The sequence below is a fragment of the Muscardinus avellanarius genome (genome assembly GCF_963383645.1).
Source record: "Muscardinus avellanarius genome assembly, chromosome: 9".
Classification (NCBI taxonomy): Eukaryota; Metazoa; Chordata; class Mammalia; order Rodentia; family Gliridae; genus Muscardinus; species Muscardinus avellanarius.
In genome coordinates, this window is record NC_137795.1 from 111,663,317 (window position 1) to 111,690,991 (window position 27,675).

At 45.0% G+C, this 27,675-nt stretch overlaps 1 protein-coding gene across 5 annotated transcripts in view; it reads left to right on the plus strand.

Annotated features, from left to right (window-relative positions):
• DPP6 (dipeptidyl peptidase like 6) overlaps positions 1–27,675 on the plus strand; it is a gene marked incomplete at both ends in the record, with an annotated part of 1,069,233 nt that overhangs the window by 718,704 nt on the left and 322,854 nt on the right. For all 5 annotated transcript variants that reach the window (XM_080701136.1, XM_080701138.1, XM_080701135.1 and 2 more), the window contains one exon: positions 487–585. In XM_080701136.1, the coding sequence (XP_080557262.1) occupies positions 487–585 (99 nt within the window). The remainder of the gene's footprint in view (positions 1–486; positions 586–27,675) is intronic.

The window sequence follows — 27,675 nt, forward strand, 5'->3', positions numbered from 1 at the left end:
CTAACCCACAACCCAGAGGCTCCGCAGAATGAGCACTTGAGGTCAGTTTCCTGGTGTTTCATGTGTCCTTGAATTCCCAGCATCCAACATGCTGACCATGGTTAGCGGCACTCCATAAGTGCTTAGTGTGGTTTACATGATGGCACTGAGTTCCATTCTGGACATATGTGCCTTTCTCTCTTCATAACTTCTGCCTTATTTATAAATTAGCCTTGCAACAATTAACCTCTGCACCTAAAAATACAATTTTTAAGCATTGTGAGTGTATGTAAGGAGAGTGTTACATCATGTTACTGGATCTTGATCTCTTTCCCATAGTTTTTGATAATGTCATTAAAAACCAAATGTAAGACTGGCTCTCATTCAGCATTCATTTATAGAAATTATGTTTTGCCATACATGCTACTTCCGAATGACAATCAGCATGTTTCGTGGTCTTCTTTTACTAATTATAAAAAAGTTTAACTATCTGTGTTTTTTTTCTAGCGGAAGATAATAGTCTGTCTCAAAAGAAGAAGGTCACCGTAGAAGACCTTTTCAGTGAAGAGTTCAAAATTCACGACCCAGAGGCAAAGTGGATAAACGGTGAGTTTGGAGTCCTCGTGCATGTGAGAAGCCTCCTCCCTGCTCCCTGCCCTCCTATGTAGCCTGGGTGTGCTAGTTGGCTTTTGCATCCTTTACTGGGCTGAGAGGATCTGCAGATCCACAGAGCTTGTGCTGAGAGTCACAGCGTCATACCGAGATGTGCCTCCAGAAATGTGGACCCCTTGCTTGATGGTATTGCCTCGCAGATTTCAGTGCAGCCTGAGCTCTGTGAGAAGCAGGGCTGCTGAGGATGCTCTGGCTGTGTTTTCCTTGTGGAGTCATCTTTTCTCAGCCTGGATGAGCTGTGTTGCTAGGCAACAGGGCCTTGGAGTGGCTCGGCCCTCAACATGGTCCTGATTGTCTTCTGCTCTTGCTTTTCACCTTCACTGGGCAGAGGAGCCAGCAGAGACAAAGGGCTCTACTAGGACCTGACAAAACACCAGGAGCCTGGAGTGTGGAGGCTGATAAATGCATTTTTTCTCTCAAACTTTAATCCAGATCAAATCGAGTTTTCTTGTTTCGGCGATATATTTTTCATACAATGAAACTAAATTAGGGGCAGAAGGCAACATGTTCATAACTTTTTGTGTTCCTAACATGATCTCTTTCTTCCAACTGGGTCTTCAAAGCGTGTGAGTCCATTTATGGAAGCCAGTGTCCAAAGCAGCTCACCCACCCCTACCAGACTTTGTGTTCACAACCCTTCTCCATTGCCCCCATCACTGCTGACTGTATTCAGATTTTGCTTCAGTGAATGCGCCTGAAAATTAATCCTCAGGTCAGCAAACCTGTCAAGTGCAATGCTTGAAGCCTGGTTCCATTCCTACTATAATAAGGGAGGTCCAGAGAGGGCAAGTCATGACTCTGAGGGCACAGAGCTGGTTAGCAGCATAGCTCCTCCTAGAAGCGCACCTGCTCACTTCTTACAGTTCTGTTTTCTTGCCTTTCTATTGTCTTGGTGAATGACACAGTGTGGCTGAAATCTTGGCCATCAGACTGCCTGTAAAATGCTTTTCATGCTTCAGGAAGTCTCACTAATCAATTAGCAACCACCCTTTGCCTTTGCTTTCCTCCCTGAGGCGATGGCTTCTTTGGTGTCCTTTCCTGTGACTTCAATTTCTGACCCTCGGATGAGCTTATTTACAAATGAAAGACTTAGGTGGATCTTGGGGAAAATATAGTTTATAGAAATTGGGGAGAAATGAGAGCACAGTATTGCGAATACCAATAAAAGCACACAGAAATCCAAAACACAGGGAGAGCAAAGCATGTGGCCTTATCTTGTGCTTTGAGGTGGGCTTCACGTCCATCAGGTTTGTGTTGGCCCAGAGCACAGCCAGGCATGAACGCCTGCAGCAAGCTCTGGGCCAGGTCTTGGGAGTAAGGCATGATTATTCTCCTTGAGGAGCTCAAAGTCACACTCTTGAGAAAACAGTGAGCACCCATGGGGTACTGACACACAGACTGCAGAGAATATTGTCTTGTTCTTACCAAGAAGGTGTCAGAAACAGTGTGGAGAGCTGGGTGTGGTGGTGCACGCTTGTAATCCCCACGCTTGGGAGGCGGAAACAGGAGAATCACACAGGTTTGAAGCCAGCCGCACTGGCTTAAGAGACCCTGTTTCCAAATAAAAATATAAAATAGGTCTGGGAGTGTAGCCTGGAGGTAGAAGGGCTCTGGGTTCCATTCCCAGTGCCACCAACAAAGGAAAAAGAAACAGTGTGGAGACTCAGTTACAAAGGGCAGTTGGGAATTATCAGAGAAGCTAGGAACAGACCCCTGGGAAAATGTATGTCTACAGTGTTAATCTGTGCCAAACCCTCGTTGTGAGAGTCCAAGGTAAGTTCAGAAGTATTACACAGGAATTTTAAAAAAGGAGTGGCAAAGAAGCAGATTCTGGAGATAATTCAAAAGACCAGACATGATGGCCACCAAGTGGAGCTCCAGAGTGAGAGTAGTCTCAGATGATTCCATGTGGGACTGAAATCATATAGGCGTATTGGCATGCATTTCTTTAAGGGAGTGACATGGTTGCATACTTTATCTGAATCAACTTCTATATGCAGAGAGAGAGAGAGAGAGAGAGAGAGAGAGAGAGAGAGAGAGAATGAGAATGAATTAATATGAGCAGAGTTGAGGCAGGAGAACACTGGCTTGTAGGCACCTGTGTCTGTCAGTAATATAAGGAGTTTGTATTTTGTGAGCATGTGAATGGAGCTGGTCCAGAGCAGCCTGGTTCTCTGACCAGAGGAAGCCAGCCAGAATGTCCTTATACACCCAGAGTTGGGAACTAATGCAAGCAGTTGTGATGTGGCCATGAGTCCAGCAGTCAATGCCCACCCTGCCCAGTTGGGCAGGTCACATCTATCCCCAAGGACCACCTGTGCACCTGTGTTTCTCCATGGATGGACTTTTGACGTCCAGGGTCTTTCTCAGGTATTCTCCCTTCGTAAATTCATAGACTAAGTGTGGTGTGTGCTATGCAGGAACTAGGAGTCAGGTGTCCCCAAAGAACAGACATCATTTAGAGTGTATTGGAACAAAATTATCCCTATGTGACTTTCAGTTACTCTGACTTTTCTTTACTCTTCTTCCTGATTATTCCGTTTTTTCCTGTTCTCTAAAAGTGAATGAAGTGGCCCTCTTCTTTATTTATCATTGTCATTAATATAATCTATGGTGTCTAGCGTGCCCTAAGCCCCAGGCTGAGTGCTTCACACATTTAAAGTCATTTAATTCACACAGCTAGCACTATCCCATTTACAGATAAGGAGATGGAGACCGGGGGTCTTGGTCAGCATCATATGGTTTGTAAGCTGCAAAATTGGCACTTGCACCTGGTCTCTCTGACTTTTGGAAACTAAGCTCCATTGATAGAATCTAATTCTCCTGTCTCTTGCCAATTCCTTTTGCAACATCTTTTGTATATTTGACCCAGAATGTGTAATTGTGAATTTTTCAGAATTTGTTGTCATCCTTTAATTTCTCTATTCTAGCATGCCATAGCCCCATGATACCAGTACCAGAGTAACAGATAAATACCAAGTGAAAAGGAAAAACAAGCAATTGTCTACAGGAGGAGACATGACCACTAAAGTCAACAGATGCATCTTGGGTTAATATTGGAATTAACAGTTTAGAACTAATGCACTGTATTTATCAGGAGAAATGCACTAGTTGGTATTATGGTTCCTTCCCTAATTTTAATACTGTAAACAGAATTGAGGGTGGGACGGTACTGGGGATTGAATCCAAGGGCATTCTACCTCTGGGATACACCCCCACTTTCTTTTCATTTTTAGTTTGAAACAGCACTTGCTAAGTTTCTGAAGGTCTCGCTAAGTTGCTGAGGCTGACCTTGAACCTGCCGTCTTCCTGTCTCAGCCTTCCAAGTACTGGGATCATAGGTGTGTGCCACCACTCCTGGCTTGGGCTGAAGTTTTTGAAAAATTATCCTCTTCTGAAAATGATTGGTATCACAGCATACATCCTCTGGCATCCTGAAGTCCTTTTAGATGTCCCCCATGTGTATGTTACAATCCTGGCTGGTGAAGGAAGTATATCAAAATACTAGGAGTGACAGCGGCACCCCAAGGCAGTGTCCGAGGCTGGCTCTGCCTCCGGGGCTGAGGAAGAGCTGCCCCACAGGGGAGTCACTTCAGGTGTTGGCTTTGTTGAGCAACTCCTTAGTCTGGTATAACGAGCACACTCCTTCTCAACCTTTGGAACCCTTGGGCACCATTCTGGAATTCTGCTCTGGCGTGCCCATCTGGTTACTACAAGTTGAACTGGCTGGTCATCCTGGGCTCCCCATCCGCTCGCTTTTTCCATTCTTGGCTGAGGGATGCTTTCAGACCAGAGCCTCTCTCTTCTGCCCTTCCCGCCTCCTTCCTCCTTCTTCAAAGAATCTACCAGAAAGAGCCTGGAGTGCCCCCACCCTGACCTCTCCCCACCTTGACCTGCCTCCCATCTATGCTCACAGCTAAAGAAATCAAGTGAACTCGTGCCAGTTGCTGAGCAGTAATGGCAGCAAAGTGGGTGTTTTTTCTTTTTGCTCTGGGTTAGATTTTTTGATCTTGAAATAAATACACTCACTTTTCTCACCTTCCACACACACAGGCACTTCACTTGAGTGCACATTCCCACCAGGTCCTGCCTGGCTTCTCTGTTCCCTTCAACAGCTAAGAACAGCTCTCTACCTGCGCCCTCTCCGGTCTCCCTTCTCCCCTCCTTCCTGAGCCCACTATAGTTAGGCTTCCATCTCAACACTGCTGGAACTCATCTCGCCAGGGTCACGCTGTACCTCCAGGTGCCTAAATCCAATGGTTGTTGCTCAGGCTTCCTCTTAGTTTAGCATCAGCAGCATCTCACAAGAGTGCTGGTCCCATCCGCTGGACACGTTTTCTCAGATGGCTTGAGGTCATCCACATCCCCCTGGTTCAATCTCTGCTTGCCAGGCCCCTCACTGGCTCTCCCTGATTCCCTGCATGATTCGTGTTGGTGGCCCTGGGTGTCAGGCTCTGGCGTTCCCTCGCCGTTTCCATTGGGTCTCATGATCGTAAAGGTTCTCCCTCCTCTGATGGCTCCTAAATGTACGCCTCCAGACCTGACCTTTCTCCCACACTTCCTCAATGTTTCACAGACATCGCAAGCTAAACCTTTATATCTCCAAACCTGAGGTCTCAATTTTTCCCAAACCATAAACACAGCAAATGAAAACTTATCCTTCCCTGTGCCAGCTGATGAGGCAGTCATCTACTTGAACTGACACCCATAACCAGGTTGTCTATATAGCAGACACCCTCTAACTAGCCCCTAATCCAGTCTTGCTTTCACACTGTCACTGGGGAAAGGTTAATTCTGGAAGGAGGGTGGGAGGTGCATGGAGATGGCTTCCTCCCTTTCCACTGTGAACCAAAGGATCCTCCTCTGTGTTAATACAATCCATCCCTGGCGCAGGGAGCTGATGCTGCGGCATCTGGGGAGGCCTCTGGGTGACAAGGCTCCAACAAACAGGTTTGCTTTTGCAGATTTGCCTCTTAGGGAAACAGGCTGTGCTAGACCTGAGGAAGAGTTTGATAAGCCCAACACTCTGTTCTCAGAGCAAGCTGAGGCCACCGCATCTCCCAGGAAACCCACTCTCCTGGCTCCTCTCAGTATCTGTAGGGTGCAGGCAGGCCCGGGCTGAGCTGCAGCAGCTGATTAGCTTGTCTGTTCACTGCAGGTGGCACTGGCCCCTGCGGTGCATTCAACCTGAGTCCAAATGTGCAGAAAGACCATTGCACCCAGCACCGGAACCTCTCCACAGTCCGTGTTTACGCTCATTTTCATTAATCCCACCACTTGTTAGCAGAGAGCTCTCTGTGTCTCGGGACGCAGACCTGGAGAGACTGTAAAATTGGAGAAAATTGCTTCCTTTGAATGTAGGAAAATATCAGTTGGCTGGTTGATACTAGAAAAGTATATGTTTTAAAAGATAAAATTGGAGATAGCGCACAGGGCTCAAAGCAACTTGATTTTCTTTATTCTCTTTTGTCATTCTGAAAAGCCAGATGGATTTTTTTAATAAAGCTTCTGGGGTTCAATAAAGGGGTAATTCCGGTTGAAAACGTCCGAGGCTTTCCATTGCTCTTTGGAATCCGAGTTTGTTCCGTCAGGACCACGAAGCATTGAATGGTAGTGTGCGTGTTCCCCAGAGGCTGCGGGGAGCCAGGGACAGCCATACTGAATGGCTGCGAGTGCAGGGTGGTGCCAGGAGGGACAGACCGGCCCCAGGGAAATGAGTGAACCTCGCCAGAGCCACAGCAGAGATCTTTCGATGTCCTCATACAAAATACATGTTGAAGCACATCATGTGTCTTGTCAGAGCCCTCAAGCAATAAACAGTGTAATTCCCATGAATGTTTGTGCAAACCAGCAGCTTACTTTTTCTTTCTACGGTTACCATTCCCAAAGCTCCTCCTTTCCTCAGGAGAAGGGAACTGAGGCTGTCCAGGTCCCAGAGGCCAACCTCTCCTCAGCCGTTGCTCACACATGCCATTCCACACCCGCCTGTCTGGCTTCTTGTTCTGTCTCTTTCTTAAATGTGTCCTCCACCTGTTCCTAGCAGAGCTCTCAACAGGAGCAAGGGAAGAAGGCAGAATGCGGTATTTCTTAGTGGAAGCTGTGATATAGGCAGTCAATGAGTAACATCATAACAGAAATAACAGGCGCCGCTGATTCCATGCCTCAGCGACCTCATCTCTATCTTTGCCAACACCCGGAAGGTAGACTTTTTTTTTTTTTTTTTTGGCAGTACTGGGGTTCCTGGAAACCCTTCTACCTCCGGGCTACACTCCCAGACCTATTTTATATATTTTTTATTTGGAAACAGGGTCTCTTAAACTAGTGCGGCTGGCTTCAAACCTGCGCGATCCTCCTGTTTCCGCCTCCCAAGCACCGGGATGACAAGCGTGCGCCACCACGCCCAGCATTGGTAGGTAGACTTTTAAAAATTATTTTATTATACATCATAATGAGGTTTCAGGTATAAAAGCTGACCTGCACACAGAGCTTAGTGTGGTTTCCTGCACATCCCAGCCCGCCCTCTCCTCCCTCCCTGCCCACATGATTTAGTGAGATTGGTAGAGAGACCTTTACATGTATCTGTTTATTAAATTGTAATAAGCACATTATCATTTGAACTTTATCCTTCCTCAGCCTTCATTCTTCCCATCTCTGACTCTCACCTCTAGCCCCTTCAGTTACTCTACAGATGTCTCTCTCTTTCTCTCTCTCTCCCTCCCTCCCTCCCTCCCTCCCTCTCTGTCTTTCTGTATTATTTCAAGTCCTTCTGAGCTGAGCACAGTGGTGCAAACCCCAAAACCCAGTGTGTAAGCAACTTAGCAAGACCCCGTTTCCAAATAAAAATGTAAAAGGTTGGGGGCAGCTCAGAGGTAGAATGACCCCGGACTCGATCTCTAGTGCTCACCTAGATGAGTGGCAGTCCCTTTGTTTCCTTGTTTCTCTGTGGCTTCCACAAATGAGAGAACATGCGTGCCCCTTGCATTTCAGAGACTGGCTGACCTCACTTAGCATAACATTCTTCAGTTGTGCCCATATTCCTGTAGATTCATACTTTTGTTCTTTATGGCTGAGGAAAACTCCGGTATATGTGTATACTGCCTCTCATTCAACAACCCATCTGTTGATGGGCAGCTAGGTGAGTTCAGTAATTTGGCTGTTGTGGATTGTGCTGCTCTGAACATGGGTATGTACGCATCACTATAATATGGGTATGTACGCATCACTATAATATGGGTATGTACGCATCACTATAATATGGGTATGTACGCATCACTATAATATTCTGACTCTAGTTCTGTAGGAGAGATACCTAGGAATGGTATAACTGGGCCATATGGTGGTCCCATTCTTACTTTGTTGAGGAATCTCCAAACTGATCTTCATAATGGTTGTACTAATTAAGAATTTTACCAACAGTGCATAAGATTCCAGGTTCCTCTCATCCTTAACAGCATTTGTTATTGTTTGTATTCTTTTTTTGTGTGTATGGGATGGGGATGGAAGCCAGAGGCTTTCGACCTCCAAGCTACACCTCCGGCCTTATTTTGTATTCTTATCTTGAAACAGGGTCTCGCTAAGTTACAGAGAGCCTCACTAAGTAGCTGAGGCTGTCTGCAAACCACGATCCTCCCGTCTCAGTCTCCCAGAGGCTGGGATTACAAACGTGTGGCACCATGCCCGTCTTATAGTCTGTGCTCTTAATGATCGCCATTCTAACTGGAATTAGGTTGTCGGGGTCCAGCCGTAGCAGGACTTGGGGGTTGTGTGTTGGTGAAAGAAGAGTCAAGGCCGAGTGAGAGAAGACTCTGACACACGAGACCAGATGCAAACTTTTCCAACTTTATTCAGGATTTGTTATAATCTTTATACTTTTTTTTTTTTGGCAGAACAGACAAAACCACAGTCATGCAAGCAGAAAACTTTAAGGACAGAAAAAGTCTTTAGCAGGGTGCAGACATTTAGTAAATCATAGAAAGTATGTTTTGTCTCATATCATAAGGTCAACTTGAACTTAATCTTATATGTCGGCCCAAACTTTATCCTTGGGAGAAAAAAGATCTTTGCTGACTGAGTCTCTCACATATTGGTGCCCATCTATTTTAGTTATAATGTTTATACATAAAATTCTAATTATGTGTATTAATTCAAATAATTTTAAAATAATTTTTTGAAGGGGGAAGGGCTAGTTTTTCTCATGGGGGAACTCCAGCCTTTGTGGGTCCCCTGGCCGAGCTTTTGTTCAAGGTCTGCACGAGATGCTATAGCATTAGGTGGAATCTCAGTGTACTTTTTATTTGCATTTCCTTGATTGCTAGTCATGTGAAGCATTTTTTCATATATTTATAGGCCAATTCTATTTCTTCTTTTGAGAAATGTCTGTTCAGTTCTGCTGCCCATTCTTTATTTGGTTATTTGTTTTTTTTCTATTGTTGGTTTGGGGGTTTTTAATATAGTCTAGATATTAGTCCTCTCTTAGAGGACTATCTGGCAAAGATTCTCTCCCATTCTGTGGGCTCTCTCCTTAGACTCTTGATTGATTCGTTAGCTGCACAGAAACTTTTCAGTTTGATGCTATACCATTTATTGATTCTCAGTTTTATTTCCTGAGCCTTGGAGGGTCTTATTAAGAAGACCTTTGCCTATATGCTGAAGAGTTGTTCCTGCGGGTTCTGCTCCTAACTGTATAGTTTCTGGTCTGATTTCTAGATCTTTGATACATCTTGAGTTGACCTTTGCACAGGTTGAGAGACAGACTTTTATATTTACTCTAGAAAGTAGGAAGCTATAAATCAAAAAAATTAAATGACTTCTCAGAGTTTCCCAGATGGCTATAGAAGTCTATGCTCCCCTGCATCCGAAGGCCTCCCACACCTCAGGTTAGGGCTTTCTCTCCAGCCCTGACCTCCACCAGCATGTCCCAGCTTGACTAGGGTTTTTGGAAGCCTATCGCCTTTATCTCTGTTCTGTTTTTCTTAAAATGTTTCTATTCAGCACCTCTCTGATTCATAATTTCTCATTCATACTTGACGTTTTGACCCCAAATCAATGCTCTTTGGATCACCCAAATTAGAACTCGTTCACTCCTGCATGTTGCAGCAGAGTTCCGTAAAACTTCAGTCCAAGCACCAGCTTGAGAAGTGTCTAGGGGCAGCCAACCTTGGCAGGCAGTCCACCCCACAGCCGCTGGACATGGAGCCTCACCTCAGTGGGGTGGAAGGATGTCCAGGGCATGCCGGTCAAGGTCAAGCTCTTCCACACTGCTTCATTCCCTTCCTGAGGGGCTGCTGGCCCCTGGAGTGTGGGAAACTTGGGTCCCGAATGATGCTGGGCCCGCTGCTTAGGTCATTCAGTTCATGACTTGGGAACTCAGCTCTCTGCAGGCCCAGCTGGGTCACCAGTTTTACATTCTGGCTTTTTAAATTATTTTTGGCAAGTGTCACTTTCCTGGAAAATTCAAATATGACTTCCATCCTTTTTTAATCCAGCTCAGGCCCCATCTTGTCTGTTTGCATTGCAAAGACTGGGTTGTTGTTGTTGTTGTTGTTGTTGTTGTTATTGTTTTATCTATGGAAATAATCATATGTGTGTGTGTGTGTGTGTGTGTGTATGTTTGCATATGTGTACATATGATATTTTAAGAACAGGAATCATTGAAGAGATTTGTCAGTTTTTCTCCTCAATTAAGTAGAGAGAGATTTTCCAGGAGATTAAATGGTTGCTTCAAGAGCTCCAAGCCTCCTTAGGGATTTTCCTGAGGACCCCACAGCACCAACTCCATTTTTTCTTGTTACACAGTGAAGTAGCAAGCACAGTGGACCTGCAGGCATGTCTGTGGAGCCTCCAGGTCTTTTCTCAAGGTGAGATTTAAGCCCAGCCCTGGTGGCGTTCTGCCAGGCAATACTGCGCAGGCTAATAATAGTGAGAAAGCTTTCCCCTTGGCAGCCCACAGACTGCAATTTGTAGTTCTGCTTTATTTTAGATTCACCTAGATTAAAAGAATCTCAGTTGAGTCCCAAGATACTGCAGTTGTTTGACCCAGGAATGGGAAACCCTTCTGGAGTGATATGTGTGAAGCAGACCACGAAGCCCCACTAATTAGACTCCTCATCCTTCAGCACAGTGACCCTCACACAGGCTCTGCAGAAATCATCATTTATCACCTCAATTAAATTACCCCACGTGGTCATTGACCGCAGCAACCTGCCGGTCATCATTGACATACCTTCAAACATGGATCCTCTACCTAACTAGTAATGAAAGAATCACTTGATCGGCCACTAACTGAGGACAACTCCAGTGACTTATCAGTCTCCTTCCCCAGGTGTCCTCCTGGCCGGGTGTCTGTCTATTTCTCTTTCTTGCCCTCAACAGGAAGCTTCTCAAGGGCCATAAAAAATCATAGCAATTATTATATTCCCCTTATAGGTGAAAATGTCTGGTATGTAATAAAGTCTCAGTAAGCATTAATTGATGGAATTTCTGTCAGTAAGTGGGGAAATTGACCCTCCATGAAAAGATGACTGAAGGTAACTGAATTTATGGTTTTATTCATGGTAACGGTTGATACTTAAGAAATACATTTTGCAGGAGTTGTGGTACTCACCTGTAATCCCAGTATTTGGTAAACTGACAAGAAGATCACAGGTTCGAAACCAACCTCAGCAACTTAGTAAGGCCCTCGGCAACATAGTGAGAATCTATTTCAATGCAAAACTAAAGAGGGTTTGGGGATGTATCCCAGAGGTAGAATTTGGGTTCTATCTCTGATACCAAAAAAAAGACATACATTTATAACAAATATACATCTGGTTCTACATTCTTGCTCTAACAGGAGTCCCTAACACATGGTAGACATGGACCCTCCACCCACCCTGAGTCGTATGTTTGCCACTTTGTGGTCATGCACAAAGTGTGTTAGATGTGGTGCTAAGTTCTGTGGGTACTTGTTCTCGTTCAGCTAGTCAGAACCACCCTGAGGGAGACCTGTGATGTCATCTCCACAGAGACCCTCAAAGCCCCAAAACTCCAGCTGGGTGAAGTCAATCAGAAGTATAAACATGAACCCCATCCTATGGGAAATCTGGTGGCCTTTTTAAGATTACAGACACATGCCTATAATTCCAAAACACGGGAGACAGGAGGATATGAGGCTCAGAAACTTAAGCAAGACTTTCAACAACTTAGCGAGACCCTGTTTCAAATAAAAATGTCTGGAGCTATAGCTTGGAGGTAGAATGCCCCTGCGTTCAATGCTCAGTACAAAACAAAACAATAAAAAAAAGTGTGTTGTTTTCTTCTCCGCCTAATCCCCCTCTCCCCATACGCCATCTTCACCCAGCTCCCTCTCAGCTCTACTTTGGATGGCAGGGCCACTCCTCTGCTCTTTGTGTGGACATGGCCACTCCTCTGTCCTTCAGGACACACTAACACAGGAGCGCTAAAGAGCTACTGGCATGAAAAACTCCAGGAGGACAGAGGACGTGCACAGCAGAGCGGGCGAGGCAGCGTAGGTCGGCGTGTCCTGCTCCGTGCTTCTTAAAGTCCCTTCACATTGGTGCCTTAGATCATTTTCATCGCCTCCCTTCCTCCTCCATCCCCACCTCGCCTAGCAGGTCTTCTAAAACTGCATGAACTTGTGCTGCCACAGCGTTCAGTGGTCCCTCTGCCCAGTTGGTGCCCAACAGTGACTGAGTCAGGGCAAAGGGATTCAGAAGTGGATCTAAGCTTCCTCCATGAATTGTGTGATTCTTGTGTCCATCTGTTAAAGGTTTCAGGGCCGCTCTGCAGAGGACCATCAGCCAGCCTCCGGTGTGCTCTTTGTGAGCTCAACATCTTCTAGCAGGAGGCTTCTCTGAGCCCAGAACAGACCTTGCTACTATCTACGGGTTTAAAGGGACCGACATGGCACCATCCTTAGTTGGAGTGCAGGTGGTGGGAGCATGCAGGACTAGGCGTGATGGCTTCCAGACTAGATTTGCTTGGTGCTGAGCAGGCCGGGGGCTTCTGCACCTACATCCCTGCAGTAAGTCTCACCCTCCGAGCTGATGTTCCTGTCCCAACCACAGTCTTCTTTTCTGTTCTCGCCCCTCTTTTTCTCTAAATATTTTGCGCTTCTTTCAAATCTTACTCCAGAGGAAGCAGGCAGCAGCCCTGGATTCCAGAACTCCTTGTGCAGATCAGCATGCCTGCGCTTCCCCAGCCTGTCTCTGCTTGAGCCTTGGGCACCAGTCATGCTTTCTTGACAAGAGCAAGAAGTTGAAGGAAGGTTTTCCCCGAGGAAAGATATGTCTCTGTGATCTCTGCCCTGTGCGAGGCACGGAGCCAGCGAGTGGGCCGGTTGTCTTAACTCCCCTCAGATCATCTTCTCAGGCAGGGCTTTCATCCCCACCAAAGCAAGAGGGAGGGGGTCAAACCTCTGAAGTGGAGGGTAGCCAAACACTTCCTGTTCACACCAGGGTTAGGATGAGGGTATCTGGGGCCAGAGAAACTAAAGCATTTCTTTTCAGTAAGAAACAGGTGCGGCTGGCTTGAATAAGGCCCATGAAGTAAGGGCTTGGTCCCCAGCCCCTGGCACTACCTGGAGGTGGTGGACCCTTTAGGAGGTGGGGCTTAATGGAGGTCTTCTAGTCATTGGAGGAGTGCCCTTGATGGGGACAGGGATCCCAGCCCCTTCCTTTTTCTCTCTTCTAATCCTGACCATGATGTGATTTGTTTTACTTTTCTGTGTACTTCTGCCATTATGTGCTGCACACTCAAACACACACACACCTATACACTCATCACACCTAAACACACATTCACACCTGCGCGCGCGCGCGCGCGCACACACACACACACACACACACACACACACACGCCTAAAAGCAACAAGGTCAGTCATCATGGTCTGACACCTCTGAAGCCAAGAGCCAAAATAAATGTGTACAAGTTTATGATCCTGGTATTTGTCATGGTAGCAGACACAGGCTAACCCAGTCTTTCTAAGAGCTCTGTCTGTTGTACTTTGAAAATGTCTTCAGTGGGTCTGAAGATTTTCCCAGAGTTCAGTGGGAGGTTTTTGTGTACTAAAAGCACTGGCACTGATGTCGTGATGGTGGGGTTGACTTTAATGTGCCCTTGGAGTCCAGCAGCATCTGTGAAGGGCCAGGCAAGGTCCCTTGGGTATAGCCTCTCCCTGCATGCACTCTCCTGGGGCCAGACCAGCTCCCTCCCATGTCCCGGGGCTCATCCAGGGCACACAGCCCCTCACCTCCACCCTCCATGCTAGTATTTTTCAAGCCTAACATCCTGAAGGTTAGGACAGAAGTGCTGTGCAGCCAGGGCTGAGTCATCAGCAGTCCCTCTCTCCCATCCCACCCCTGGAGCCCCTGAAGCACAGCCAGATGGAATGAGCTTTGCTTTTCCACCAGATGTTATTTACTTATTTCTCCTATTTGACTTATTTCCATGTTAGCTTCTGAGCTCTATCCCAAACACGTCCAGGCACCACACACTGCCCTTAGTGCAGTGGTCATCTGCAGGGACAAATTCCCAAGAAATAAATGGACAGGTTTAAACAGAATGGTGTGGCCAGGTAATTATTTGGAGAAGTTAAATGAACTTTGTTTTCAATCTAAAGCCTTGCTGGTAGACTTTGTGTACATCCATGCTAGCTACTTAGGTGTTGGTAAATTCTTGGTCTGGAATTATAACAAACAAATTAATAGTGGTCCTGCCCCTTGGCTGACTAGTTCTTACCACCGGTAACATCGTTTATAGAGTGATAGCCAGAGCTCAAAACGGATCTTTAGAACTCAGCTCAGCTACTTGCTACCTTGAAGTGGACTCACTGAGGCCCCTGTGTGTCTACACTGTAGATCCCTACCTTGCCTGTGACAAGTGACCTAGGAATAGATGTGCTGTGTCCACCTATGAGGAAACACCTTCAGTGAGGTCAGAGGGCAGCATCACATGGTGCGGATCTTTGGTGGGATGTTTTCTTTCCCAGCTCTCTTCTCCATGACTTCACATATTGCAATAGGCTTTCGCGGAACAGAAAGCACCAATGTGTAGCCTTAAACCACAGTGTCAGGTCTTAAAACATTAATGCTGGGTTAAGATCTCGTAATAAGTAAGGGCAAACAAAACACTACATGGGTTGAAAATAAACTCAGAGTTCTGCTGATTTACCAGCTGATGGACATTAGGAACAACGGCCACGTTGCATTCCCCAGAGCCCTCCAAAGCGATTAGGAGCCTTCCTTCCTGATTGCTCAGAGCTCAAGAAAGTGCCAGAAGAAATTGCAAAATGCCTAAGAAAAGACCCAGTGTAATAAAAGCTAAAGAGTAGCTTCCGCTTCACTTTGACTCTCAAGTAAACCTTGTTTTCTTGACTACTTCCCAACATCTCCTTTTGCTGCCAGATCCTTGAATTTGCCCAGTCTTCATCTACTCACTCTTTTGAATCAAAACTGGAAGGCGTTTAAAAGAGCAAGGGCCACAGTATCATATCACTGTCCACCTGATTCTTCACTCACACACACACACACACACACACACACACACACACACACAGTTTTGTCAGTGCAATTGTGCATCACAATGAGGTTCATAGTGGTGGGAATACCCCTGCATCAGCACTCAGAGTGCTTCCCTCAGGCCCCCACTCTCCTCCCTCCCCTGACCCATGTGTATTGAGATTGATGTTAAGAATTTCATATATGTACATAGCATTGGGTTGTTGATAGAGAAACGATTGCATGGAGAAGCACTGTTGTCACCTGCGTTTTATGGGGTGGCCTGGATGTTGAGCCAGCACCAGGGACTGTGAGTGTTTCATATGTCTTCTGGGCATTTCTTCTGGGTATGGAGAAGTGTCCTGGGCAAAGCAAGGTGGATTTTGTAATTAGGGTCCCAAGCAGGATTTGGCAAGCTCACTTCTCTAGCTGCCCAGGAACCTTAGCAGCCTTCTACTACTGTGTCTCTTCATGATTTTCCTTCCGTGTTAGGAACTTCCTCTCTTGAAGTGATCTTTTCCCTCATCCCCAGTAATTCGAGGAGTCCACAGTGATGCCAAACAAGACTCAGTTCTCCACAGATGTAGCACACAAAACAATGTAAACAGGTGAAGTAGGATCCTCAGCATGTGTTCTGCTGCTTCATAAATGTTATTCAAGATCTGCCGAGGCTCAGACCTCTGACATGCCACATGACTTGAGGTCACACCGACCTGCAGGATTTAGTTTCTGCCTTAAATGTACAACATAAAGGCATATTTTAGATGTTAGCTCAAAAGGCACCAGTTTATTTTTATTTGCTTGACTTGCTAGGAGCTGAATCTGCCACAGGGAGCACAGCACCTAGTAAGTGTTAGTTGAGTGAATGCCCAGGTCAGCCCACTGCTTGGTGCCAGAAGGGATGGGGAACGTAGGCACTGCTGACACCAGGAGGGAGCATCAGATCCCAACAAGCACAGCACAGAGGAAATAGTAGGGAGGTGGTACCTGTGCCCCAAGCGTGTTGATTTCATAGGGACGTCAGAGGAACAAAACTCAGTAGCCTGGAACCCAGAGGAGGTCTCTTCTCGGCCCATGCTGCTGTCCCCGGGCCCAGGCTTGGTCACCTCTCCCTCTGTCCTCCTCCAGCTTCCCAGCTGATATACTCGCAGTGGCCCATTCTCTGTGGTTAGTGGTGTCTCCATTCTCCATATGAGGATACTGATGCTTTGAAATGTCAGTGATCTCTCCAAGCCCTGTGGCTGGTTTCATAGCTGAGATGTGACTGCAGTGTGTCTGTCTTTAAGATTCACAATAGGGAGCCCATGCACACCACTGGAGATGGTTCTCTGATTCAGGGGAAAGGTCTTGTTTTCCTTCTTCTTGTCTCCTTTGCATCTGAGGATTTGCTCTGAAGATCAGCTGTGAGACCTCACTTTAGTGCTGAGACTTATCGCATGCTAGCCCAGTACTAAAGGGTAGCCCAGAATAGGAAGGTAGGCACGAGGTCCATGGGGCGCTCAGGCCCGTTGCCTTAAACAAGGCCCAGTGACCCTGACCACAGGTCAGACCTGGCACTCCAGAAGATAGTACTTCTCATAGGAGGAGGATTCATGAAGGCAGCCTGGGAATCAGAAGAGAGTTTACTATGGGATCAAAAAAGTCTCTCAGCCTGGGGTCCAGGACCCCATGTCTGTGGCAGCCTCCAAGCATGAAAAGATCCCTGTCTTGTCCAGGCTCACACTTCAATACATTTTCCAAGCTCCCTTGGCACATTGGGTAGGTGATGACTTTATAAATGAGCTCTATGTTGGGTAAAGGCCCCACAGGTGGCAGAATGATGGCAGGCGCCTCATCCTCAGGCTGTTCTATGACATCACTGTAACCACTGACCTGAAGATGTCTACGGTTCAGTGATCCCAGGGACCCCAGGCAGGTGCACCAGGAAAGGAGGCTGCAGAAATTTTATTTAAACTGATACAAACAATTCAGGATTGATGACTGGGGTTCTATTTAAAGACAGATGAAACAGCTAAACTAGCCAGGCGTAGTGGCGCACATTTTTAATCCCCACGCTTGGGAGGCAGAGACAGGAGGATGGCGCAGGTTTGGAGCCCCTCGCTGGCTTAAGAGACCCTGTTTCCAAATAAAAATATAAAATAGGTCTAGGAGTGTATCCTGGAGGTAGAAGGGTTCCATCCCCAGTACCACCACCAAAAAAGAAAAGCTAAACTAGTTGGATTTATTTTGTTCTAAAACAATTCTCTTTATCTTGGGAAGGCCTAGAAAGGTGGAATGGTTACAGCGTGATGACAATGATCTCACATTTAGGAAAACACACTTTTGATATTCCTGGAATAGTTCATTTCTACCAAGGTGCTTGATATTTGGCTTTCTTGAACTATGAATTAAGTTCTAATATATAGAGAATTCAAGGCATGAAGTACATTTCTGGAATTATATATCGGCCTTGGTGTGATTTCGTATGCCTCTGTCTACAGATGCAAGAAGGAAGTGTTGCTTTTCCTCTTTACGTGTGTTTAAGATGTATCATGGAGCTGCCCAGACGACCCTGCTTTACACATCTATTCCAGTATGGAGCTGTGAGACTTTTCTAGAACATCAGAGAATGTGAGAGAGAGCAGAAAACCCGAGAACCATCTGATTAGAGTTTCTGCATTACTTAAAAAGAAAAGAGTAGGCCTATGAAATCTGGAAAAATGATGCTCGTTTTTCTTTACCAGAAGCATATTATTTCTAAACATCACTGGTCCAATATCAGTAACACGCTTATTATGGTACACTACCTAAATGACCTGGGCACTGTAGAATCTTAAAATCTGAGATGGACATTCTCTGAGCCAGTTAGGATCTTGACATTTTCTTCCTTTCTACGTTTTAGATGAAACTTAAATGCATAAATTTTATAATAACTTTCCTTAGGACATTAAGGGATATTCTCTTCTCACTCTAAAGGCCACATTATTGATTTTATTGCTATCTCATTAACTAGACATTTTTGTGTGAGAGAGAAAAGAGAAGCTAGATAATTTGTCTAGGCTTATGCACAGGCCTAATAGTTCCTAGTCCCATATTTTCCTATCATTTTCTTCCTCTAAGTCTATCAAATTAATTCATTTATTCACTCATTCATTCAATCACTAATTTTAAAGTGGTATAAAATCCAAGTACAGTGGTGCAAGCCTGTAATCTCAGTACTTGAGAGGCTAAAACAGGAAGATCGCAGGTTTGAGACCTGTCTCAACAACTTGTCAAGACTCTCGGTAACCTAGTGAGACTCTATTTCAAAACAAAAAAGATAAAAAGGACAAGCAATAGAGTCAGAGATAGGATACTCTTGGGTTCAATCCCCACTACCACACACAAAAAAATTAACAAAATAAAAATGATATAATGATAAATAAGACATAGTTCTTGCTCTTCGATTAAGGAGAAATTCAGACAAAGAGTTAACATAAAAGTAACATAATGAAACATGAGTGCTTCCCAAAACAGAGTGAGTGGTCCTGTGAACTTGTGGCAGCTTGCTCTGGGTGGTCAGAGCGTCATGAAAATCAAGGCAGCATTTGAACAGAGTTAGGACTCTGCCAGGCACTGATGGTTGGTGAATAGGAGGGAGTGTATGTTTAAAATATGTATATCAAAAGCAAAAGAAAATAGAAAAAGAGTTGTGACTTATCAAAAACTGACCAGAACTCGGTGTTTCCCTTCAGACCCCACCCTGCTTCGCGGCCCCGCATATGTAATGACTCCTGCATTTAAGGACAGATCATTATTTGAACTCTTTTCTTCCTTCACTCTCCTTTGTGCACACATGTCTACATTTTGAACCTACTGTGCTATATAAGTACAATGCATCCACATATGATTATAAAATAAACTTGGATGTAAAAGAAAAATGAGAACAAACATTGCTTTGTTTGGGTTACAACTGGAACATTTGTGTTCTCAGACAGTGAGGGCCTTTGTCAGGCCAGCCCCTCTGAGCGTCAGGAGCTGTGGTGTCTCTCAGGGAGACCTCCAACTTCACTCCTCAGATGAGGCTGGAGTGCGGCTAGGGCCGGGACAGGGCATGCCTGTGTATTTCCATGAACCACGTTCTATAGGTGAAGTGGTCTCTGCAGAACACAGTGGGGGAACTAGGATGCCACTTTGCTTCTTTTAATATGCTGAGAATCCAACAGAGATGGCGAATCCTACATGCGAACAGTCTTGAGTATGTCTGGTGCAAAATGGTGTGGATAGGGGAGGGGAAAGAATCCCTGAGGATTTATATACAACAGGAGACAGAATTCTAGATGAGCAGACTCTGAGCAGGTATGCCCAACCTGGAACACACCTTGTAATGGACAGTTCACTGAGCACCATCTTAGGTTTTCATGCAGAAGAATCTCTTAAGATTTGGGGATTTCAAAAATATTATATATCTTAATTTTTAATGAGATTCCTATGATCTGTTATTAAGACTTTTTTTTTCTCTCCCTAGAATAAACACTGGGGAACTTAACTTTTTTTTTTTCCAGGGAAAATACCAAGGTAAATAACCCTCCTAAATGCACTACTTATAATCCTTTCTTTCTCAGAATTTGAGCCCGCAAATCTCCTGTCTAAAAGGAATGAATTAATTTTCGAAAAGCAGAATGAAGATGTTATGATCATTAAAGCTGTAAGAATTCACTGGATATAATTATCTGGACCCCAGACGGAGCTCTGTGAGCCCAGAGATTTAAAGTGTTTTTGCTGTAGGAGAATACCCCATTACCAAGGCTCATCTATTTAAGCCATCACTTTCAGCACTCTTCCTTGGGGGGGGGGGGTTCTTCAGCAGCCAGTGGGCCCTGAGCACTGGGACAAAGAGCAGGAGGGGAGACAGACCCAGTGGGAAAGGCCCATAGGGGAATGGAGGCCAGGACTCTGCCTTCAGCTTTGTGAGGTAGCCTTGTTAACAAAAGGGAGAGCTCATTTAGATCTGAGCCAAGCTTATTATTCAGAAGTGCTATAGAACAAGTAAGAATGGGCCGGGCACTGGTTTCTTACAGCCTGAAAATGTGTATTGGAAAACAGGACAGGAGGGGTTGTCCTTCATTTAGTTCCTTCTAATTCAAAATGCACCCATGATATCTGTTTAAATGTTCAGGTCAGTCCACTACTCATCATCATAGCTGAAATACTTCAGATGGCAAGTACTTCTGAGGTTCAAGGCAAACCTCAGCAACTTAGTGAGATCCTGGTTCAAAATAAAAAAATAAATAAAGAGGGCTGCAGGTATAGCTCAGAGATAGGATGTCCCTGGGTTCAATCCCCAGTACCCCCCGCTCAATACTAGCACATACAAAAAAAAGAGTTTTGGATGTCTTTATTGTTTAGCCTGTATTACATTCAGAGAATATAAAAGAAAATGTACCCCATCCTCAAGGTTATATTCTGGCTTATTCTTTCACTGGCAGAGCACCATGTTGGGGACCTACTGTGTGTCTGGCACTGTCTGTGAAGAAGTGAGCTTTGCCGCATAAGGCACATATTACAGAGAAGCCCAGGGGTGTTTCTCAGAGCTCAGAGTCCTTGACAGCTAGAAAAACCTCGGTGATCTGGTGGCAACCTCTCATTTGACAGACTAAAAATCTAAAGGCACCAGTGCAACCTGCCCAATGAGAGCACCTCCTAGCTGAACCTCAGTGAGCCCTAAAATTGAGACCGAAGGAGGAGAGAGTGTGGCTCCATGTTCAAGCATAAGCTAGGATGGCTTGGGATCATCACCCACAGGAAGACACCTATGAAACTCACAGAACTGAATGTAGAAATGTGAAAGTAATATAAAATATGCCCACTTTTCTTAAAAATAATCTGTATTTCCTATATGTGCTTAGGAGTGTCATTAATATTATCTCCTAGGATTAGGCGCCTGTGTTTTTGCTTTGGGTTTTTGGCTTGTTTTGTATTAAGGACCCCTTGTAATATCTTGAACAACTAGACTCTCTTATCTGATGCCAATGATCGCAAACTGCCCGTCTGAGAAGAGGGCCTTCCTTTTCTTTGGAGGATCAGAACAAAAGCGTGTCTTTGTCTTTCATGGCTACTGGGCAAAGGGCGGGGTATTCAGTCCTTGGAGGTAGGTGTGAAGCCCTCCTAGAAGATATCAAGTCTATACAGGCTGTCTAGGTGGTTACAAAAAACATGTCTTAATCTGCCTGTGGCTTAGTCACATTGACTTAACTCAGGGCAGAATCTTCTTGAGAACTCAGGAACAGGAAAAGGAAAGGATGTAGGGAGGGAGGGAAGAAGGGAGGAAAGAAGAAAGGAAAGAAAGAAGGAAAGTGAGGGAAGGAGGGGGGAAGGAAGGAAGGAAGGAATAGATGGATGAATGATCCTGGGGTTGAACTTGGCTGAAATAAGAGAAACCCAAAGAAACAACTTCACCAAATAGGAAACTAGCTTTCCTCACAGACAGACCACCTGTGGCTACTGTGAATGCTCCCCTAAAGTCACCAAGGACCTACTTTTTTTCTAGCTCAGGGCCTCTAGCTTCAGCACTGTGGACATGTGGACCAAGTGACTTCTTTGGGGGGGCTGTCCTGCGAATCATAAGACAATCCCCTGTCTGTTGGATGCCAGAAGCACCCAGCACAGGTTGTAAAAACCTAAATCATTGCCAGGCATTGCCAAATGTTCCCTTGGGGTTGAGTTATCCCTGTCTGAAAACTAATGACACATGTGGTGCCATAAGACACATGTGCCTTCCATTCTTCAAAAGAAAGAAAAGTAATAGCTTCCTACATCAAAGAAGAAGGTCTATAAAAGACTCAGGAGCACTCCTCCCCCATTCATCTTATTTTTCTGAACTCAGTCAAGGCCTGGTCCTTCTTTACCTGCATGGACTCTAAGGAGGGGATTGTTTTCACCAAATGTACTGAATCTCTGGACAAACTTGGGGCCAGTCATAAGGAGGAAGAAGAGGCATGGCAGGGGCTGGGAAACTGGCCAAGTCTGCCACGGAGGTTAGAGAGAAAGAAGCAAAGCCAGGCAGCTCAGTGAGCAGAGGGACTGAGCATTTCTGAATAGGAAGAGCAGGTCCTGTGGGGACACACTCATTGGAACATTGCTGCTTGCCCTGCAAGACCACAGAGTACCTGTGAGTGATGTGGCAGCCTGGAGACCTGGCTCACCTTTCCATGTGGGTGTCTAAATCAGCTCGTCTGCCATGAGCTAGGAAGAAATTGGGAGCAAAGGGGACTTGAGATGAAGGAGGAGAGATTCCAGTGGAGCGATGAAAGGGGCTTAGAGAAGAGAAGAGAAGAGAGAGTAGACTTGATGAAGGGGACAGTTCAAGTAGTGCTATGAACACATAGGAAGTTGTCACTGCCAATACCAATAGCTGGTGGGGAGGGGGAGTGGTGGGACTCAGAGGGAAACAGCAAGTGTGGTATGTCTGTGTGTTTCTATCACTCTGAACCTCCTTATGGTGTATAATGACACTGCACTGACAAAAACATATCTTAAAAGTTTATTTTGTTTAAAGAAAAAGACTTTTTAGATCCTAGGTTAATATGCAGTTATGCCACATGGCACTCCATGGCAGAGTGGAGCTGATGGCAGGTGTTGGGATGGAGGGGTGTAAGTGACCATTCCTCAAGAGTCTCTGTGCACTTTATCTTACTAGCTTAGAACATATTTGGATGTCCTATTGGCCCTTTAGAAAAGCACTTCCTTTCATTTTATTTTAACTTTTTAAATAAAATCAATGATATTTAAAATTGACAGAACAAATCCCCAGGTAATCTCACTCCCAGCTTTAACAATTATAGGTCTTGCTCCACCCTCAACCTCAACAACCTTCTCCTACACCAACAATTTTGGAGAAAAAGTTTCACACATGGGATCATTTCATCTGCAAAAAAAAAAAATTATGTGCTCTGGGGTCCCCTGGACCACCCCAGTTTGATGATTTGCTGGGAGGATTAACGGGACTCAGAAACCAGGCACAATCACAGATCTGGTATATTCTAGTGAAAGATTCCAAGCAAATTACCGAAAGGAGAGGGCACACGGAGGGAAGAAGATCCAGACAAGACAAAGAACATCCAACCCTTCTCTCTCAGAGGATCCAGGCAAGATGTGGTTAACTTCCCCAGCAAATCACAAAACACAGGTGAAATATTGCCTACCAGAGAACCCTACTGGACACTTAATGCCTGTGGTTTTGGTCCATGGCTCAAAACACTCAGCATGTAATTACGTACCAAAGTTCTAGGCTCTGAGAATAAAACACCACACTGAACAAAGAGTGTCAGCACAGGGGGCTACTTTTAGCAGTTAGGAAGAAAATGTTCCTAACTGTTAGAGAGCAGTGATGTTTGCACAGCTGTATGAATATACTAAAAACACTGAATTGTATACCTTAATATGGTTTAAAGGGTCTATTTTGTTATGTTAATTTGATAGAAAAGAATGAAGGAATGGAGGGAAGTAATGAAGAGAAGGAAGGAAATAAAGAAAACCTCTTACCAGGCACCATATCTGTAAAATGATATGGAGAGAGGTAAAGCCCTAGGTTGAAGTTGAGACCAATTCCACTGAATGTCAGGCAAAGAGACTGAATTCTATTTAGTAGCTCAACAAAAGGCATCCTAGGAAGTTTTTGTTGAGGCAATAGCTGTACTTCGTGGCAGTTGCCCCAACATTGGGGTGTGGAGAGCAGCTGGAGAAGAGAGAGAAGTGTGAGGATGAACTACGATGTCACAAACTGTGGGCCATTCTCAGCGCAGCCTGCGAACGCTGGAGAGTCATTACGCCTGAACGCACATCATCAGGAGACCTGAACTTGTCCAGTCGGCCCCAGGTGGCTACTAGGATGCTTGCTTCTTCTGTGTGCGATTCTGAACCTCCTGGAGCATCATCCAGCCTTGCTTCCTCTGGCAGGCGAAACACTGAATATTGGGGAGGTCACAGCGCACCTCCCACAGCAGCACAGCCTTCAGTGAGAGCATCACCTCGCTCAGCCAGGCAGGCACAGTATCGAGCTCACACACCTTCTGTCTCTCACAGGCCTTGGTTCTCTATCTTCTTCTTTCCTTCTATCTATCTTTCTATCTATCTATCTATCTATCTATCTACCTATCTTTCTTTCTTCTATCTATCTGTCTATCTATCTATCCATCTTTGGTGCTGGAGATTGAACCCAGGGACATTCTACCTCCAAGTTATATACCTCTTGTCCTGTTTTGTTTTTGGTTGGTTTTTTTTGCTTTATTATTATTATTATTATTATTATTATTATTTGGAAACAAGGTCTTGCTCCGTTGCTGAGGGCCTCACTCAGTTGCTGAGGCAAGCTTCCAACCTGCGATCCTCCTGTCTCAGCCTCCCAGGTACTGGGATTACAGGCGTGCACCACTCCTCCTATCCGTGGGTCATTATTGTTTTTTAAGTATAGTTAGGTGTGACTCTGAAGAGATATGAATACAGAAATTGGTAAGTTGAAGGATAAACACGTGGGACCTGAATTCTGTGACTCATAAAGAAAGAGTAGAACCAGCATTGACGTCAGTAGACAGGGACCCAGTTCTGGGTCCTTATTTCTGTCTGAGTGAGCGCGGCGCCCCAGCCCTTAGATCCTTCACAACCACGCTGTGCTCCTATAATTGTGCAAGGTGAGGCGAGGTCCTGTGGCAGGAAGCACTCTGTGGACACGCTAGCTCGGGGCGATGAGCGATGGTAAAAGAACACGGCTCTTTCTTTGAATCTGTTGTTGCTGTTTGACTCTCTCTCTGCTTTTGGTCACAGGAACCACAAAAACTTCCCAATAAAGGAGCATTTTGAGAAACCATTGAGATGAATAGCCACAACATTTAAGACCAGAGTCATATATTTTATGGGAAAAAAACTCACAAATGTGTAATTTTATGGTAAGGAAACTGAGACTTTCAGATGTTTGAGATGATGAATTGATATGCTAGTCTCGAAGTGAAGGACTGCAATTAAAACCCAGTGTTCTTGATTTATGAACATTGTTCATGAACAAATGTTATGAATAAACAACAAAATATCATGATTAAATAACAAGCAGTAACATATTTTAGCTGAATTATCCCTGCTTACTAACATTGGAAGATCCAGAAACACGTCTCCAGTTGACCTACTGTGGCCATTGTTTTTAATTAGCTCTCGGCCGCCTCACTAATGACTAGCGCATTCTAGGAAAGCAGTGCCCCCCAGTGGCTAAGGATGCACTTGACAATTACAATCAAGCTGCTATTTTTAGTCCGGCCACAGAACTGATTGCAAGACCAGCGGTTGAAGAAATTTACGACCTTTCTGCAGATGTATTTACTATATGCATGTAGCAAATAAGCATGAAGACAGGCATTATATGGCGTGTTAATTTTGTGCACAGAATTTCTTGATCACCGACCTATTAATTCTTTTATTAATAGATAATGTAACCCAGGGTGTAAATTTAGCTGCCTGTCATTTATAATAACATTAGCGGTGTGACAGATCATCATCCGAGCAAGGGCACTGCTTTCTGGCAAAGCCAAGAGCCTCCATGATTATTATTTTTTAAAATGCAGTTAGGTGTGATTCTGAGGAGCGATGGGCACAGGAACAGATAAGTCAAAGCATCAACATGTGGGACCTCATTTTTATGAAAAATTACTCTTCTCTCATCCTTCTTTTTTGATCCAACAGATCATTATAACCCAAAAGCTCAGTACCCTAAATCTGAAAATGCACATTAATACTGCCTCTCAAAATAGCCTGTCTTCACTAAAAATATCCAAGTTTATCTTGAAAGGCTTTGGCAGCTTTTAGTTAAAAAGACAGAATGGATGGGAAATAAACAGTATCCTGTTTTCTCACCCTTCCCCGCAACCCTTGAAACTCTTAATATTAGATGTTTTGAATTTGTCATCTTTGGTGTTAACTCCTCTATCTTGCGTTACCTCCACATGCTCTCCAGCCCACAGTCAGAGTTACTGTATTGAAAGAGAATTCATAGTTTGGAGGACTGAGGACCTTAAGTGTTCAGAGAATTGCCATGTTAGAGCTGCAGCCCCAGAATCAGAAGGCTGTCTGCTGCCCAGAAGGGCGTGCCCTCATCCCAGTGGCAGCCCAGGAGCATCATGTCACCAAGGCAGCCACTAGAGCTGGAAGGTCCTCCTGCGGTCCAGCAGTCCTTTAGTCCTTTGGTCCTTTGTTCTGGGAAATTTCTCTCTCTCTCTCTCTCTCTCTCTCTCTCTCTCTCTCTCTCTCCCTGTGTCTCTCTATTTCTGTCTCTGTGTCCCTCTCTATCTCACTCTGTCTCTCTCACTGTCTTTCTCTATTTCTCTATCTCTGTCTCTGTTTCTATCTGTCTCTCTCTTTCTCTGTCTCTTTCTCTCTGTCTCTTTCTCTGTTTGTCTCCCTTCTCTCTCTCCCTGTTTCTGTCTCCCTATCTCTGTCTGTGTCCCTCCCTATCTCTCTGTCTTTCTCCCTGTCTCTTTCTCTGTCTCTATTTCTCTATCTCTGTCTCTCTCTGTTTCTGTCTCTTTCTCTCTTTCTTTGTTTTTGTCCTCTCTCTCTCTCTCTCTCTCTCTCTCTCTCTCTCTCTCTCTCTCTCTCTCTCTCTCGCACACACACACACACACACACACACACACACACACACACCTCTTAGAATTTTACTGGTGCAGTGTATACCATAGTGAAACTCAAAGTGATGCCTGCATGCAGGCCCATGACAGGTCTCTGGGTGTTTCCTGCCCCATCCCACCCTGCTCCTCCCTCCCCAATGTTCCAGTGCGACTCGTAGTGATACTTTCATATATGAAGATAACATTATTTGGTCTGTTACTTTCTTCAGTCCTCCTTTTCCCTCCCCTCCTCCATCCCCTGAACCTTTTGCACTATTCTATTGGTCTCTTCCTCATTTTTGGAAGTCCCTTTTTTTCCTATCTTCCCTATACCTTCCACATATGAGAGAAAACACAAACCTTGACTTTTTGAGAGTAGCTGATCTCAGTTGGCATAATGTTGTCTAGTTACATCCACTTCCCTGAAAATGGCATGGCTTTATTTTTCCTTATGGTTAAATAGAATCCCATTGTGTTTACATCACTTAATTTTCTTTATCTGTTGACAGAGTCCTGAGTCAGTCCCATGATCTGGCTATTATGAATGCTGCTGCTGTAAACATGTGTGTGCCTGGATCACTATAGTATCCTATCTTCAATTCTTTGAGAAAGATACCTAGGAGCGGTATAGTTGGGTCATGTGGTGGTTCCATTCCTAGACTTTTAAAGAAACTCCATACTGGTCTCTGGGAGATTGTTTAAGTAAACTTTTATTTGAGAACATGAAGATGATGCAGAGTCTCCTCATGCCGACACCTAGCTCCTCTATGGTTATTGTCTTACCTTAGTGTGCTGTATCCATCAGGACTCATGGCTCAGGATTCGTGAGCTGATGCTGATGTCATTTTTAGCTGAAGACTGTACTTCATTTATGCTTTCTTAGTTTTAGCTTCTGTCTCCCACTCACCACCAGGATCCCA